The 17678-nt window shown below is 43.7% G+C and overlaps 2 protein-coding genes across 2 annotated transcripts; one reads left to right on the top strand and one right to left on the bottom strand.

Moving 5' to 3' along the window:
- Window positions 1-3724: 3724 nt before the first annotated feature.
- Window positions 3725-6408, top strand: LOC141836314 (putative LRR receptor-like serine/threonine-protein kinase At4g37250). The gene is given in 3 exon segments (XM_074723775.1): window positions 3725-3831; window positions 3834-5631; window positions 5711-6408. Coding segments are annotated over 3 exon segments (2541 nt in total). The 5' UTR covers window positions 3725-3786.
- Window positions 6409-11392: 4984 nt separating this feature from the next.
- LOC141835636 (uncharacterized) lies at window positions 11393-16557 on the bottom strand. The gene has a single exon (XM_074723012.1). It carries the CDS (start codon window positions 16520-16522, stop codon window positions 11393-11395), a length of 5130 nt encoding a protein of 1709 aa, XP_074579113.1. The 5' UTR covers window positions 16523-16557.
- Window positions 16558-17678: the final 1121 nt, after the last annotated feature.

Below are 17678 nucleotides of genomic sequence, written 5' to 3'. Positions count from 1 at the left end.
CGAAGCCGTAACTCGGACCTCTCTCAGTCGGCTACTCAAACTCAGTAGCGGCATCGTACTCCAACTCTCATTCTGTAGTAGTCGAGCGTACTACGTCGTCTTCTGTCTCGCTCTCTGGTTCTCTTTCTGTCTGTGTTCTGTCTCTTTCGTGTCGTGTACTTGCATTGCTTTTCTTAGTACCACTCTAGATCTTCCATCACACTTAAGACTTCCCGTGAAAGAGACATTCAATTCCGACTCGGTACCTGTGAAAGAGACATTCAATTCCGACTCTAGTAGCCCGCCCGGATCATTCTCCCCATGCTCTATCTGCTTCAATGGAATGAAAAGAGGTGCAAGTGCATTGAATACTTAACCAGTAGCGGAACTTGGTTCTCGTGAGCTTCTTCTTCCCGCATTTCGCCGCAGCGCGCTCGCTCGCCTCGACCTATGAAGGAAAGGAGTCTAAGCCTAAGCTTTCGAAAAGCAGTCGTTCATGGAAAGACTTCAGCTGCATTTAGCTGCAGTCGTGAATGGAAGGGCATCCGTAAGGGAAGAGTAAATGGTACACCATTTACGTAATACCTTAATTTGCTTGGCTCGAGCGGATACGCGAGAGGGTATGTAATAGCTCGCCATACATATAAGTTCTAAGGAGAGGGCATCCGTAAGGCCCCAAAAACCTAGTAAGTAATAGAAAAATAACCTTGTTTGAGAGGAAAGGAAGGTTTAAGAGAAAGGAAATGGAAGTTAAAGATATAAAATGTCAAAAATATCCCGTTTCTATGAGCTTCGTCCCGTCGCCCCGATCCATCTTCCTCTTCCTCCTCCTCTTCGTCTTCGACCTCCATCTGCCTCCGCATGAAGCCGCGGTCCGGGGCCAATTTGGAGTGCCAGCTGGTGGTACACCACCTTGAGCCGGTCGCGCTCCCGCGGGTCCTCCGACTGGAACAGCGCGAGGAGGCCGCGGAGGAACCCGCGGTCGATGTGGCGGCGGAGCGTCCGCTCGTCGGCCTCGGCCACGGCCGCGGAGAGGATGTCGTACGCGACGTGGAGGTGGGGCCAATCGGGAGCGAGAGCCATCGCGCAGCCGTCGCCGTCCTCGTCGAGGAGGTCCGGCGGCAAACAGGGGTGCGCCAGCGTGGGGAGCGGGCGGAAGAGGTTGGCGGCGAGCATGGCGAGGAGCGGCGGCCAGACAGCTTCGTCGAAGATGGGTAAAATTGGAATAAGGCACGCTTCCCCTTCCTTACACCCCGATTTGGGGTGTAAGAAAATCTGCTTATTCATGAGCACGGAAGGGGAAGCTTTCCCTCTCTTCCCCTTCCCTTCCTTATCTCACCTCATCCCAAACACAGGAAAAAATTTTTTTCCCCCTTCCTTACCTTTCCCTCCCCTTGAAAGGCAAGCAATCAATCATGGCACCACTTGTTCCCTTTAGAATTCTCAGGGAGTGAGAAGGAGTAAAGTAAACTGGCAAGTTGGCTTCATTGCACTGATCACCATCATTAGCCTTTTACACAGAGTAATTTTTTGTGATCTGAGTTTCTGACATTTCAGCTGCCATGGACTGAGCTTGGTGGACCATCTGTGAGCTCTCTCACCTCTGTCAAATTAAGAGCATATGAACACTGAAGAGATCTTCCAGTGGTCTGTAATGTGAAGGGAAGAAGAAGAAGAAGAAATGACAGGGGAAATGTACAAACTCTACATTGACTTAAGTAGGTTCTCTGCAAGTCAATCCCTCCTCTTCAATGATCCAAAGGTCCTTGTATTTTATATTTTTCTTTTGATACTTTGGAAATTAAAATAGAGCAGTTGGTTCAACGACCTTGTGGTCATACTTATTCCCATTGAATGGCCCCTGTTATTCAACTGCAAAAGGTTGGAAGTCACGGTGAATGCGGGACTGGCCAGGACGTGGCTCGAGGAATTGGAAACATGACACATTTTGATGTTATCTCATGTGCGCCATGAGCCTCGAACCGCATACCTTCAACTGCAAGCATCTAGGCCCTGACCAGCTGCTCCCGCCCGTGGGGGCAATGGCCCCTGTTATTCAAAGTCAACGTAGAGGAGGAGAGAAGGGAGAGAAGAGGAGAGGAGTCTATAAATTTTTTTTATTAATTTTTTAGGTGTTTTCTATTAATCATCAGAGTAAATCTGAAAATATCATAGTACTATTTTGACAAATCGACCTTCGTAGTTCTTTTTATCATCTTTTCATCATTATAAAATTGTTTAGATCCTGAACCAGGTACTTCAACCGTGAATGAATAGTAAAGAAAGGATTTATCTCCTTTCGTGACTATAACGACTCATCCATCTAGCTTTGAATTGACATAGAGATGGACCACAGATTCAATATCATCTGCACCAAGGTAAAATGAAGCATGGATAAGCCCTAACATAATGCAATTGTATCACCCTCATGGGTTGAGTTAGATGGTTCCTGCATAGAAATTGTCACAATAAGGTCTAAGGGTTGATTCTCAATTGTTCGTGATTTACCTCCCTTTTAGATTGCTTGAGACAGTACTGAAGGGGCTCTGGGGTAAAATTATCACCTTTGCCACAATAATGCAATTTGTATCGACGAACTCTCCGTAGAAACTCCTATGTAAGACCATCAAATTTAATTAAATCTATACCGTTAGAATAACGACTAAGTCATACTAGATGATACTAGATGATTTAGCCATTGTTCTGATGCAGTCCTTTCTATGCTTTAAGTAAGACTTTGTGAAAGAGAAAAAAAATGAAATGCAGTAGAATTTGAGAAAGGATTAGTTAGTCTTTCAATCATCATTCTTCTTGATCCGGTCTGAGATCAAAGGGTGAGATGACTAAGTTGAGATTCAGTTTGACCATTCCGACGTTTAAGTTAAATTTTCAAGAAAGATAACAACTAATTACTTTTAAATAGAAAGCAAGAGGATGAAGGACACACTCCTTTTCTTTGTCGAAAGACACCTCTCTTAGTGTCGATGTTTCACCAACTGCGTTCATTTATGATGGACACTTTAACAACTGCATTTTAATTTGGACATACCACATTCTTGGTGGCTTAAAACTAAATTGTCTTGAGGTATGATCACTCCTTCCTAAAATGTTTCATCTTTGGATTAAACCTTTGTCCGCACACATTCCTACACTCCCCCGAGTCCGAGTTCTAGTCCAAGGTGCCCAACGCCGACCATTACACAAGACTCAAATATCAAACACCATACAATCTTGAGTACTCAAATATCCGAGATTGAGTGCCAAACATTGTATCCCATTTCTTCTTCTAAACCTAACTCGGCTGGCCCCTTTTCTGCAAAAAAGGTGGAATCCGCCACCTTAGCGGCCCCATATGATCGGTCCCACGACCATTTGTGAGGAGGTAAATCGAGAAACTGTAGTTGGTCACAACGCAGGAGGGTATTGCCTGACTTCGCCAGGATTCGAACTCTTGCCCTCTTCTGCAAGTCTACTGCAACCCTAAACTCGGCTGGCCCCGATCTATATGTTTCTTCCATTTCAATCGTAAATTATTACGGAGTATCATTTTAAAAAAACTTTAAAAAAAACTGAAAAGATGGTACTTTCAATACACTAAAAGTAGCAAGACTTTTCCCCTTTCCAGTCTGTTGATACTTTCATCGACATGATCGTTCTTCTCTCTGCGATTGCAAGCTCGTCGCTGGCTTTTTTTCATGTTTAATATTGTTCAGAGTTCAGATTCTTTATTTTCTCTCAGCTCCAGTGACGATCCATCCATCTCGGTCCACATGCAAGTGGAGTTTGGTGTGCGGCTTTTCTCCTTCGATGATTGTTCCTGATCTGAATCTTTCTTTAATTTTGTGCATGCTCCATCGTTTGTTGAACAACTCCCTCGTCAGCGATCGGAAGCCGGCAGGCAGGTAGCTAGTCCAACGCCACCGTCGTCTTCCTCTTTTTCTTCCACCCTCGGAGAGCATGATCTGCTCCAGGGCGCCGGCATGAGCTCCCACAGCAGGACTTTGGCTCTGTTCTTGACTTCTCTTTTACTGTTCTTGGATCTGCCGGCGGCTCTCGACGAGGATGGAGTGCTTCTGTTGCACTTCAAGTACTACAACGTCGCCGACCCCCTCGGCGCCCTCGGCGGCTGGAACTACGACGACGCCACGCCCTGCGCGTGGAATGGCGTCGAGTGCATGGGCTTCCCGGACGCGAACGCGTCGAGGGTTATTGGGCTGGTGCTCCCCAATTCGAAGCTCGCCGGCCGCGTGCCGTGGGAGCTCGGGCTCATCAGGCACCTGCGCCATCTAGAGCTGTCTGGGAATGCTCTGAATGGGACTCTTCCGGCGTCGATCTTCAATTCGTCGGAGTTGCGCGTGCTGTCGTTGGCCGATAACGAGATCTCCGGCGACATCCCCGAGCTTCCCGCAGGCTGCTTGAACCAGCTGCAAGTGCTTAATCTTTCCGACAACGCGCTGGTAGGCAAGGTGCCTGGCGGTCTCGCCCTGCTCCCCAACCTCACCGCCATCGCCATCGCGAATAATTATCTCTCCGGCGAGCTCCCCGCGGGCGGGTTCGGCGGTCGTGTCGAGTACGTCGACCTAAGCGCCAACTTAATTAGCGGCTCTTTGCCGCCGGACTTGGGAGGGCAAAGCCTCCGGTACCTGAACTTGTCGCGGAATCAGATCTCCGGTGTGATCCCACCGCAGCTGGCATCGGGAATTCCGGCCAACTCCACCGTGGACTTCGCGTTCAACAATCTCACCGGAGAGATCCCGCAGAACGGATCCTTGGTCACGCAGGCGCCTGAGGCGTTCGCCGGGAATTCCGAACTCTGCGGGAAGCCGCTGGAGAACCTCTGCACGATTCCCTCCACCCCCTCCGGTCCCCCGAAGAATTCGACAATGGGAACGCCGCCTGACTCTCCTCCAGCCTTCGCGGCGATGCCGAGGAACGCAGCGGACGGTACGCCTACTGCCAGCGACGGGCAAGGGAAGCTTCGGCCAGCGGTAATTATCGCGATCGCCGTCGGAGATGTGGCTGGAATTGGGTTTCTCGGAGCCGTGTTTTACTATTTTTACCGAATAAAGAAGAAGAACGGAGAACACCACCATCAACGTCAGCAACAGGGAAAAGGAGTAATGACTTTGGGCATGAACAAGCAGCAACCTCAGCCATCGTCGTCGGAATCGAGAGGATTTAGTTGTGTCTTCTGCTCCTCAAGGAGAAAGAGCGACGACGACGACGAAGAAGAAGAAGACAGCGAATATGAATCGACCTCCTCTGACACAGGAAACAGAGCAGAGGAGGGCGGCGGCGGCGGCGCAAGAACGCCACAGCAACCGGATGCGACTCTCATCGCCGTCGACGGAGAGACTGAGCTCGAGATGGAGACTCTTCTAAAAGCCTCGGCCTACATACTCGGCGCCTCGGCGTCGAGCATCGTATACAAGGCGGTGCTCGCCGACGGCACCGCCCTGGCCGTCCGCCGAATCGGCGACAGCAGCACCATCGACAAGCTCAAGGACTTCGAAGCACAGGTTCGAAGCGTCGCTAAGTTCCGGCACCCCAACCTTCTCCGCCTCCGGGGATTCTACTGGAGCGCCGACGAGAAACTCCTCATCCACGACTACGTTCCCAACGGCAGCTTGGCCAACATCTCATTCGCCAGCAGTAAGTTTCATACCACACTCTTCTCGCACAGTAGCGAGCTCGATTCACCAGTTTGACGGTGCTCGACGGTTGTTCTCAGAGAAGCAGAGCTCGTCGCCGTTCCACCTGAGCTGGGAGTCGCGCCTCCGGATCACCCGTGGCGTGGCGCGAGGACTCGCCTACCTCCACGAGAAGAAGAGCGTGCACGGCAACGTGAAGCCGAGCAACATCCTCTTGGACGCGGACATGGAGCCCAAGATCGCCGACTTCGGCCTCGACCGCCTCCTCTCCGGCGACGTCGGCGCCGGCGGCGGTTACCGACTAGGCACGTCGGCCCGGCTCTTCGGCAGCAAGAGATCGTTGCACTCGCAGGGAAGCTTGCCGGAGCTATCGCCGCCGGTTTCCGGAGCAAGCCCACTCGGGTCCTCCGCCGCCGCGTCGGAGGCGCCCCTGTACCAGGCGCCGGAGTTCCTAAAGAGCCTGAAGCCGAGCGCGAAGTCGGACGTGTACTCGTTCGGGATGGTGCTGCTGGAGATGCTGGCCGGGAGGGTGGTGTCGGAGATCGAAGTGGAGGAGTGGAACGCCGGGGGGCTGGTGGCTGAGGAAAGGCACAGGGTGGTGAGGATGGCGGACCCAGCAGTGCGCGGGGAGGTGGAGGGGAAGGAGGAGGCGCTGATGAGCTGCTTCAGGCTGGGTTTCGCTTGCTGCGCGGCGGCGCCGCAGAGGAGGCCGGCGATGAAGGAGGTAGTTCAGGTGCTGGAGAAACTGCCGCCGCCGTCTTCTCCTCCGTTCGCTTAATTCAACTGGATCCGATACTGATTTGTTGGAAACTGATATGTTCAATTTGAAAAGTAAAAAAATTATAATAAAAAATTTTCTTTTCTTTTCTTTTCTTTGGTTTTCGTGTGATCTCGTGCGATGATTGTGATCTCGTGCGATGATGCAACGGTGGTGTTCCCGTTGAGATCTCCTTTCGGACGAGCAATCAGCTACTGATTAGGAAGTTAACAGTCAAGGTGGTACTTCATAATTGCGAACAGGGGAGGAAGAAGCTGAAGGATTCGAAGGTGCCGCTGAGACCTACACAACAAGAGAGAAGAGGATGAGAACGAAGATCATGGGTGTCTAGCTCAACCATTCCGACGCAAGTCAACTTTCTCATCGGAGAAGAAAAATGAGTGAATTATTGAGCATGAATGTGCAGGTATGCATACCTATCTCTACAAGATACAAAGAGGGTATATAGGAGCCGGTGAGAAAATAAAGAAAATATGTCTTGTCTCAATTTTAAAAAATGATAAATCCCAATTAGTCCCATTGACTATCTCTGGGAGTGATCGGTCCGGCCCTACAGAAGTTTCCCACCGGCTACCAGGGTAAATCGGGAAATGCGCGCAGCGGCCAGCCCAAACGCCCAGTATCCTTTGATTGCGCTCCCTATTTGAAGGAATGTCTTGTTTCAATTAAGGAGAATATCCTTGAAGTGAAGATTTTGTCAGAGAAGATGTCTCATCTAAGCAAGGAGGGTGAAAAGTCGTATCATTCATTTCAATACGACATCACACTATACCATCATGTCGCCGCCTTAATGGGAGAGTGGGTTAATCACCCTACCACATGACTGTCTATGTCCTTCTGGCAGCGCTGTAGCGGCCTACCTAACTGACTAAGAGAAATGATCAAAGCAAAGTTGGCTGAGTGGTAAGTAGGGCACCGAAGGAGTGGAGCATGATCGGCAAAAGAAGTCTGAGTCAAGGTCAACTGAGGGCGAGACGGAGTATGATTGAGAGGAGTCTTAGAGTCAGAACTCGGAGTTGGGTGTAATCAAAATCAAACCTTGAGAGAGTGATCGGATGTAAGATCCTGAGCAGAACCTAACGTTGAGTCAGGCGTTTGACCCGACCTGAGCTCCTTCTGAGTCGAGCTCATGAGCCTGAGTCACCGAGTCAGTCATTTGACCCTGACCTGAGCCGGTCAATCCCATGTCTTCTATCTAGCGTGTTATCTTCCCAGATCAAATCTTAACTTTCTTAACCTGATTATACCGACCCATAGCAGGTGGAAACAGAATGATCTTCCTCAATCTTGTTAGATTTTATGTTAGATTTCCTTCAATCTATATATCACATTGAAGGCATTAGATTTCCTTCGATCCAAACACAACTTTCTTTTCTATGTAAGCAAAAGGTGGATCCGCCACCTTAGCGGCCCCCTAGTCCCGGCCCCACAAGTGTCTAGAGGGAGTAAATCACGGACGGCCATTTTGACCTTTTTCTCATCATGGCTAGCGCAGGGGAGGGATCGAACCATAAGCCTCAATGTAAGCAACTGCCTTGCGCAAACCATGTGAGCAAGCCCGCGGGGGCCACAACTTTCTTTTCTAGAACTTTAAGATCGATACAATTCAACAGAAATAATAAATCAAATCAAATTAATTCAGAAATTTAGTTTGATTTATTCAGAAATTTATTTATTTATTTTAAAAATATTAATTATTTTGATTAAATTAATTCAATTTAAATTTAAAATTTAAAAATAAATTAAATCTTTTTATTAAATAATTAAAAATTAAAAATATTAAGATTTTAAAAATGTTTTTATTGAATCAATTAAGTTTTTATTTAATAATAATTATTATTACCGATCAAATTAATCAATTTTGTATTGGTTTGATTTGTTTAATTTTAATGGTAAAATTCAATAGGATCTGTTTAAAAAAAAGTTTAGTTAATTCAGTTTTCGATAGTTCGATTTAATTCATTGAGTTTTACGGCCGCAAAACTTAAAGGCTACCTAAAAGAAGTAAAAAGAAAATTGTACAATAAATTCCTTGAGCTTTAAGAAGAATTAAAAAGAAATTTATTATAATATAATCTTTATATTATAATAATTTTGATTTAAATTATAAATTAAAATTACTCTAATTATAGTATTTTTTTATCAGAACTGTCTCAATTGTATTTGATTAATTTAGACCAATTTTAATTAAAATTATTTAATAATTTTAAATATGTCGGAATAGCTTCTACCAAACTATAACAACTTTTACTCTAAAAATGTATAAGAATAAGGATATTTTTTTTAAAATAAAATATATTTTAGTGATAATGAAAATAAAAAATAAAAAATTTATAATGCCGTATTAAATTATGAAGGGAAAAGTTATTAAAATTGTTTAAAATTAAGTCTCAATAAACAGAATAATTTATAAAAAAATGGTACATTATATGAAAAATGTAGTATAAAATTTAACCTGATACACTCAACTGCATAGATATGGACCCCACTATATGGATGTGAAACCCACTACATGAAGTATATCATATTAAATTTTATACTATATTTTTTATGTAGTATATCATTGTTTTAATTTATATAAGTAAGAATTGTATTGAATTATTGGCATTCAAAAGTGTAATAGATTTTTTAAATAATGAAAATTTAAATTTTACTGTAATATATTATATTTAAAAAAATTAAAAAATATATAAAATTAAATTATTTTATCAAAATTCATCTATATTATTTTTATAAATAATATAAATTTTAATTTATACTTTTCGATTTATTTTTATAAATAATATAAATTTTTATAGGATTAAATTGATTATTATGGGATTAGATTGATTCCCTCGAAATACACGCGCATCGGCAGAGATGCAATCACCGCTCCGCCGCCTCCCCTCCCGCTCCGGCGCCGGCCAGTTCCTCCCGGTGGCCGCCGCCTCCTCCTTGCCGATCCCGCCTCTTCCCTTATCCCCAAGCCCACCTCGGTCCGCTCTTACTGCCGCCTAAACCTCTCAGTTCCTCCTCTCGGTGAAACCCTCATTTTTCCCGCGACGCCCGCGTTTCCCAGTTCCGCCTCGCCTCAATCCCGAACGCCGGAAATTCGTGCGATCCGCCGGTTTCCCTTCGTCCGATGCAGAGTCCGAGAAGGCAAAGCTCGGGCAGGTCCTCCGTTGCTTCCCTTTTCTGCTAATTTGTGATCCCATCTTGATTTATCAATTCAGGTGAAGATTTTGAATGCACACTAAAATTCCATCAATGAGATCCGTGTACTTATTATTAAGCTTGTCTCCATGAGAAAAAACCGACAGACAGAAACTTGCATTTGTTTTTTATTCACCGATAATAAACTTATCATTGAATTTGGCGAGGTGTGATAATCGGATACTAGAGGAGGTGAATTTTATGCTTCCATGAAGAAGAAGATAGTAGTTGCGAACTTTAGGTTGTGATATGGCGGGTCTTTATTGGCCTTACGTGGTGAAGTGGGTTAATAATCGATTCGACTTGACAAGTCAGTAGGTTGATGGTCAAACCATATTTGATTGACCCAACAACAATTTCACTCGGTCCGGCCCCAGAAAGCTCTCGGTTGTCTCAGCCGTATGTTTCGGTGATCTCGGCCACTTGACCCTACGTCTCGGTCATCTCGACTACTCGACCCTACGTGGCCACTAGACCCTACATCTCGGTCATTTCGGTCATCTCGGTCATCCGACCCTACGTCTCGGTCATCCGACCCTACGTCTCGGTCATCTCGGCCACTCAGCCTCCTGACTCACTCGTCTTGGCTACTCGGCAACTAGCCCGACCACTCGACCACCCGATTCCCTTTATCTCAGTTATTCGGTCATGCGTGCAACCGACTCAGCCACTCTGTCTCGACCTCGATCAACTCGGCCGCTCAGTCCCGATCTCGGTTTCGACCAACTCGTCCGCTCAGTCTCGGTTGGCTCCGCCTCAACGAGCCCAATCACTTTATTCATCTTCGGCTCGGCCCTTCTCTGGCACTATCCCACTAAAGGACAACTGAGCGGCAGGAAAGTGTGCGAGCCCTATCACAGGATAAAGGCAGTTACTAGGTTGCAAGCCTGGTCCTCTAGATCCTCCTAGGCCTTCATTTTTGGCTAAAAGGCAAGAGTATCTGCATGACCAAGCGGTAGGGCGGCTACGAGGTTTGCAGACCCTGCCTTCTTTTCATGCTCCTTTAATTGCCTAGAGGCATGGAAGAGTAAGGATCGGAGCATTTGTAAGTCTTCTTTTCAACTCTAAGAAGCTCTTTTCACAATCCTCTGTCCAGATATACTTCTTGTTCTTCTTAGTAAGTGCTGTCATCGGTGCTGCGATCCTTGAGAAATCTTCTACGAATTTACGGTAATAACCCGCTAATCCGAGAAAACTTCTAATTTCGCTAGCATTCTTCGGCCTGCTCCAATTACTCACAGCTTCTATCTTTTTCGGGTCCACCATAACTCCATCTTTGGAAATAATATGACCCAGAAAAGATACTTGCTCCAACCAAAATTCACATTTGGAGAATTTAGCATATAATTGCTTTTTCTGAAGAATCTGTAACACCATCTTCAAGTGTTTGGCATGCTCTTCCTGATTCCTTGAATAGACAAGAATATCGTCAATAAAGACGATTACAAACTTGTCGAGGAACTCCGAGAATACCCGATTCATCAGCTCCATGAACATAGCAGGAGCATTGGTTACTCCGAACGGCATAACTACGAACTCATAGTGTCCATATCTCGTTCGGAAAGCTGTCTTCGGAATATCCTCTGCTTTCACCTTCACTTGATGATATCCTGATCTAAGATCAATCTTCGAGAAAACCGTAGCTCCCTTCAATTGATCAAACAGATCATCTATCCTTGGAAGAGGATATCTGTTCTTGATCGTCACATTGTTTAAGGCCCGATAATCTATGCACAGACGCATAGTTCCATCCTTTTTCTTTACAAACCTATCCGGGGCTAACCCGGGCAACTCATCTGGGAATACATCTGGATATTCGCAAGGAATCCCATGTGGTCCATGAAAAAGCCCGGCGAGCCTCTCTTTGCCAATTACCAATACTGCTTCCAATGTTTGGCCTTGATGGTGTACCAATCTTAACTTTATGCTTCAATCTAGACCCAGAAATGGAGATACGAGGTTCCCTTGGAGCAGCGCTAACATTAATAGCGATGGCTTTAGCAGCATATGCAAGTATTAGATTGTCATCCCTCAATGAAGGAAATTCTTTTAGTATAAGTGAAGCTGACTGCAGCTGTTTCATCATCAACAGAACTTCCAGAATCAGATGAGGATGTTCATGCAAAGATGAACATCGTTGCTGGGTTGGCAATGGCAGTAAAGACAAAACACGAAGACCTAGGGCCCACAAGTTAAGTTTGGCAACTTCAACATCTGAAAGATTTCCAACTCTTCGCTTTAGAAAAAAGTGCACAAGAAGTTGTTTAGAGCGTAAGTCAGGTAAAAGCTGCATAGCTTCAATAGCAACAGGTAGGGCGTCATCTGAGTCATGCAAGGAAGACAGAAACCGTGAAGCCTGTGCTGGCCCCCCGCCACTAAGGGGGTCTGTGGTTAATAGCTTTACTAATTGCCGGCCTTGCAATTCTCTACGCAACTCAATTGGCAGTGATGCACTTTCAGCGACTTCCAAAGCAGCATAAACAGCCCCTTTACCAGCTAACCTTAATGCTAATCCTTCAGGATCTTCCTTACAATCAACCTCTACTTGTTGCCATCTGGTATAATGATCATCAGCACTTAAGATGTGATGGTATCTCTGCAAAGATTGTCTCATATGCAGTACCTCACTCCGAATTTGTTCATGTTGAGGCAAGTGGCAGATGCACATAGTGAGAACATCAATTGCAGGATCTAGATCCCACCGATGTACGTATTTTAATGCAAGCCTTGCTGCAAGCAGTTTATCCTTGAGCCGCAAGCAATACTGCCAACTGGTGCTACCAAAATTTGGCATCGCATAGTTGTGAGGCTGTGCGAAAACTAGATTACTTGCCTCCTCTTGTTCAATCAACAACTGGAGTAAATAATCAGATGCTCCGTCATGTAAACATCGATCAGATAGTGCAAGAGCATCCAGCAGTTTTCCTTCATCAATCAATCTTTCAACAGCTTTTCCATAAGGCCCTTCATTCTCCCAGTCAAATGAAACATAGCTTGTAGGATCAACTCCAAAATCATCAAGCATTGCAGAACGTTGTGCACATTTAGCAATTGTATTATGGGTAGCGAACTCAGAAAAAGTTGGACTATTATGCCCACCAATGACCATCTCTTCTACTTCTGATTCAGTGTCACTCTCAGGCTCAAAAACTCGTTTTCTCGAAGCTTTGCCATTAGGTATAGCTGTAACACTGTTGTCACTTTTAGATGTTATTGTTGTTGTTGAAATTTTATGAAGGTTTGATTGTTGCTGTATCCAGCGTTTAAGTGTCGGAAACCTCTCTGACTGATCAAGAGCAAACTCATAGAATAACCTCTCAGTATCAAATCCTTGTAAAAATTGGCCTTTGGAATTTATGGAAGAATCACATGATTCATTTCTGCTAGATAATATGGTACTACCAAATACACATGCCAGAACTGCCCTTACTGGTGAGAGCTTCGCAAGATGCTTTACTAAACTCAACTGGAGGGGATAGAGAGGTTTTCCATGTTTTTCTGGTGAACCAGAAGTGCTAGCTTTGAGGGAGATCTTACTACCCATACTCATTCCAGAAAGAGTAGGTAGGATAGGAATGCAAGCCCAGCCATGACCAGAACGTGGAGGAAAAACTGGTGGCACACAAGCCAATATAACCTCGTGCACAAAATCCACACCCATAATATCAGCTATCTTTCCAGCAGCATCAGTGCTCCCACGATCAAAGACAAGACGAGTAAGAAGATCTTTGGGCGACTCATATATGAGTGAAAAAAAGTTGAAATCATGAGTTGTGTCAACTCCATCAACTATGTCACCGATTGTAGCAATATAGATTATAAAGGATGAAAGATAAGTAGACGGCTTGGAGGTTACAGGACCAAAAAGCCTTTTTCCAGTGTCTTTCAATTCATAAGTAATCTCAGGAATACTTTCAGTGCTTGACGGATTCAATGAGGATGATTTTTGAGCTCTCAAGCCAAGTCCAACAATTGTACCCTTGTTAGAGTGAGTCATTTTGATGGAATTTGAACCTTCTTCATTATTATAGTTATTCTCTGTTTCTTCAACAGCAAGAGCTTTTGAAAGATTATGGAGCTTACCACTTAAGAATTGCCTCTTTCCTTGATGAGCATCGTCAATCATCTGATGTAAGATAACAATAGCTCTTTGCCTTTGTCCTTTCTTGCTAGGCTCATTTATGGGAAATATCATTCTCTCTTTAGAAAGGATTTCTTGGAGAGTCAAGGATTTCTCTTGCTCCAACAGATCATACAGATGCTGAAGGATGTGCCTTGTTACTGATATAGTGGCAACTTCTTGTATCTGCTCCCAATAAGAAGGACCTAGCTTTGGAGAGGTTCCAGGAAAGATCTCAGATAACACACTCCTAGCCTGGTCAAGCAGTAACTTGCACATATCTACAGACTTTGCAGAAGTTGCTGAAACATCAATGCAAAGAAGAATCGCAGATAAAGAACCTAGCTGGCTTTGTAATGATGAAATATCCAATTTCTGTAGTGCATTTGCTCTTCCCTCTGCAACATGAGATACTGCATTCTCAATTGATGCTCTTCTGAAAGCAGCAGCAACCCATTCCGAGAGTTCAAGAACAGCTTTATCTTCAGGAGGCAGGGAGAATCGCTGCACAGCCTCTTCCCCTATATCATATTTTGACCTTTGCATGCAAAGATTTAATAATTTGGAAGGAGCAGCACGAAAAATAACTAATGCCTCTTTCCAAGTCCATTGGCATTCAGATAAAGGTTGAAGACGATCCAAAATAGTTAAACGCCATTCCCAATCTTCAATAAACTTAGAAGATTTAGCAGCCCTCCATTCCAGAACTTGTTTTGCTGCAATTTCCACAGAACTGTCCAACATATTTCCTACTTCATTGATTGTTGAAGGCAGATTTCGCCGCAATATGTCTAGTAGTAATCCCATAAAAGAGATTATGTTTTTGTTTTCTCCATCGAAGGATGATTTCTTGACAGTATTTTGCGGAAGTTCAGAATAACTTTCAACCAAGGTAGCGTCTGTGTTGTTGATGGACATTTCATCCAAATAGAGCAGAGATATTATAATGCTAACCATAAAGATTCTGCGAGAAACATTTCTTATGGCCTCCATGTGTGTTTGCATATTCTTCAAGTAAGACATAGCTACATGAAGTTGGGAGTTCATATCATTGTTGATGCACCTCTCCATGGTTCCAAGAGCAAAAACAGCTGATTCAAGAACATATAACATGTGCACAAGCTCAATGTCCTGCATCCTTTTCCATGCTGCAGATGTTGAAGCTATGGGCTGCATATTAAGAAGCTCAAATGCTTCCTGAAACTTTATCCCAGGGACAACATCAAATAAGACCCTCATGGGTGATTGAACAGCTAATCTTTCAAGTATCATGTTCTCAACAAAAGGGTCTAAAACCCCATTTTCGTGTTCATCTGTGACCTTATCTTTTTGAGAAAAGAGCAGTGAATTTTTTGAGTTCCAAGACAAACCAGAGTTGACACATGCAACAAAGCGTGCAATATCCATGTGAAAACACAACACATCACAAAGATATTCCACACACAGTATCTCATCAGATTGCTTCTTGTAAAGAGAGAATTGTTCCAGCCTCAGTACCTGAGATTTACTTGTCCAAAGCAATTGCATTAGCCTTCTGCGTAGCGTTGTCTTACCTGATAGTAAATCCCAACCTAGGACAGCTACAAGTGGCTGAAGAAGAGGGAACAATGATAGAACATGACTAGCAACTTCAAGTTGCTCCCTCTTGATTGCAGATAAAGCTGTGTCCATAATGCATTCAAGAATATGTTTTCCAGATATTCGTGCATAATGGTATAGGTCTCTCATGCAACATTTCATTGCTTCACTGGAAAAAATCTTGCCATCCAAGGCATCAATATTTTCCCTAGGTAATGTTTCCAGATACTTTGTAATGGGGAGAGGGATCACATTGGGATCAGAAATTTTGTTAAATTCAATTTCCTCAGAAACCATTTCATCTTGAATCGCCTGAATCATCTGCACTAGGGGAATGCACTTGGTTGAAATGGCTGCGGTGTACATCATAAACATTCTATCCCTTGAATCAAGCCAGGATTTCTCATAATAAGCACTTTGTAGGAAGGCTTTCTTGACAAGAGATTGCAAAGCTAACTTGTATTGCTCTTCCTCTACGCCATATTCTAGATGAAGAAATTGAAGATTTGAAAAAGCTCCCTCAAAATCATCAGCCATGGTATACTTCATCAACGAATCTAAGTGTGCTAACTGAACACTCTGACGCACGTTGGAAAGAACGTTCAAGTCATCTGCAGTGCCTGCTGGTCGTAAAATCTCAAGCTGGAGATGAATGTTTGCACATATAGCATCAAAAAGCTTCGGATAATCAAGAATTAACTTCCATAAACTCTTCAACCTGCCTTGGGTAACTAAAGAAACTGGACCAAGGATGTCGGATACGTACCCTATCCCACTCCACAATAACCTTAATCCGGTATTGAGGATATCGTTTAGCAGCTGCACAGCACTCTCTGATGCATCCGATGTTTCCACATCCTTGCCTGGGTCAGCGTTGGAGGCTTTGGAGCAGGCGTGCTGAATCAAGAGAAGGAACTCCACGTTCATCCGGAGAACCTCGTGGTCGACACCTCCGATCGAAGCCGCTGAGTTGCGGAACGCGGACAGCTCGAGGAATGAGAGCCAGGCGAGATGCGACGGGGAGGGACAGGATTCCGACCAGAGGACTCCGTCGATGCGGCCTCCTTCGGAAATGATGGCGCAGAGGATTTGGAGCGCGAGCTCCGGATTGCGCTTCCGGAGGCTGAGCAGCGAAGCTCTGAGTGCTTCGAACTGGCCGAGGGCGAGGTGGTTGCCGACCACCCGGGTGAGCATGGCGATCTCCTTCTCCCTGGCGGGATCCATTGAAGGCAAAAGCGAGGAGGAAGAGGTAGGTCAGACTGGTACTTCCATGGAGAAAGAAGGCGGAGGGAGGAGGAATGAAGAAGGGATCGGGAATTAGGGATTGCCCAACTTGATTACTTATTTCATATTTAATTATTTCTGAATAAATTATTAATCCTAAAAGGAAATTTATTCAATCTATTTTTAAATGAATAAAAAACCAAATTTGTTAGAGTTTTTTTTTAGAATCACTTTTTTTTTAAAAAGGGTAATTCTTAATGCGTATTAGCGTATAAAAGTACGGGACAGATTGTGTATTGGTATTTCACAATTATAACACTACTTTAGAACTTTTTAACCAATATATTAAAATTTTATTTAATCTATTTTCAATTGAAAATTTTACTAATTCATTGGAGAATTTCTTTTTAGAATTTTTTTTAAGAGCAACTGAAATGTTTTCTTTGGTTCAATTTTAACTTAGAGAATACATACAATCAAACCACAATACATTATTTCACATATTATTAGTTGTTCATGATACTTTGATTTTTTAATATAATTTAGATGTTCAAGTTTCACTCAATTTCTTTAAAAATAGATAATCTTCCTATTAATTTATCAATTAAATAAATTTAAAATATAACTTATATACATTTAAATTATTGACCTCATTTGAATATAATTTATGTAGATTTGAATATAATTTATGCAACTTTAAATAATATATTAAAAATTTATTCAATTTATTTTTAAATGAATAAAAAATCAAATTTATTAGATTTTGTTTAGAATCATTATTTTTTAAAGGTAATTCTTTACGCGTATAAAGGCATGCATATGAGAGATTGTGTATATATAGATATTTCACAATTTACACTACTTTAGAAATTTTTAACCAACATATTAGAAATTTATCCGATCTATTTTCAAATGAAAAAAAAAGATAGAAATCTATTGGAGAATTCTTTTAAGATTTTTTTAAAGAGCAGCTCTTGAATGCTCCTTTGGTTCAATTTTAATTAGAGGATAAATAGTATAACATCTCAATGGATTATGATGGTGTCCTCCTCTTCTTCCTTATCTGGGATGGCGGTTGAGATGGGTCCTCCGGCATGGCCACTATTCGTGACCTACAAGTCGAAGCCCGTCAGTCAAAGATTAGCATTGTACATGT

The sequence above is a fragment of the Curcuma longa genome, chromosome 10 (genome assembly GCF_044706935.1).
Source record: "Curcuma longa cultivar G26 ecotype Majalengka, Jawa Barat chromosome 10, ITB_CL_G26_1.1, whole genome shotgun sequence".
Taxonomy (NCBI): Eukaryota; Viridiplantae; Streptophyta; class Magnoliopsida; order Zingiberales; family Zingiberaceae; genus Curcuma; species Curcuma longa.
The sequence above is the reverse complement of the archived record's forward strand: the minus strand, read 5'-3'. Positions and strand labels throughout refer to the sequence as shown.

Bases quoted from the DNA above. Each gene is read 5' to 3' on its own strand.
- LOC141835636 (XM_074723012.1), bottom strand. From the start codon at position 16,522: ATGGATCCCGCCAGGGAGAAGGAGATCGCCATGCTCACCCGGGTGGTC.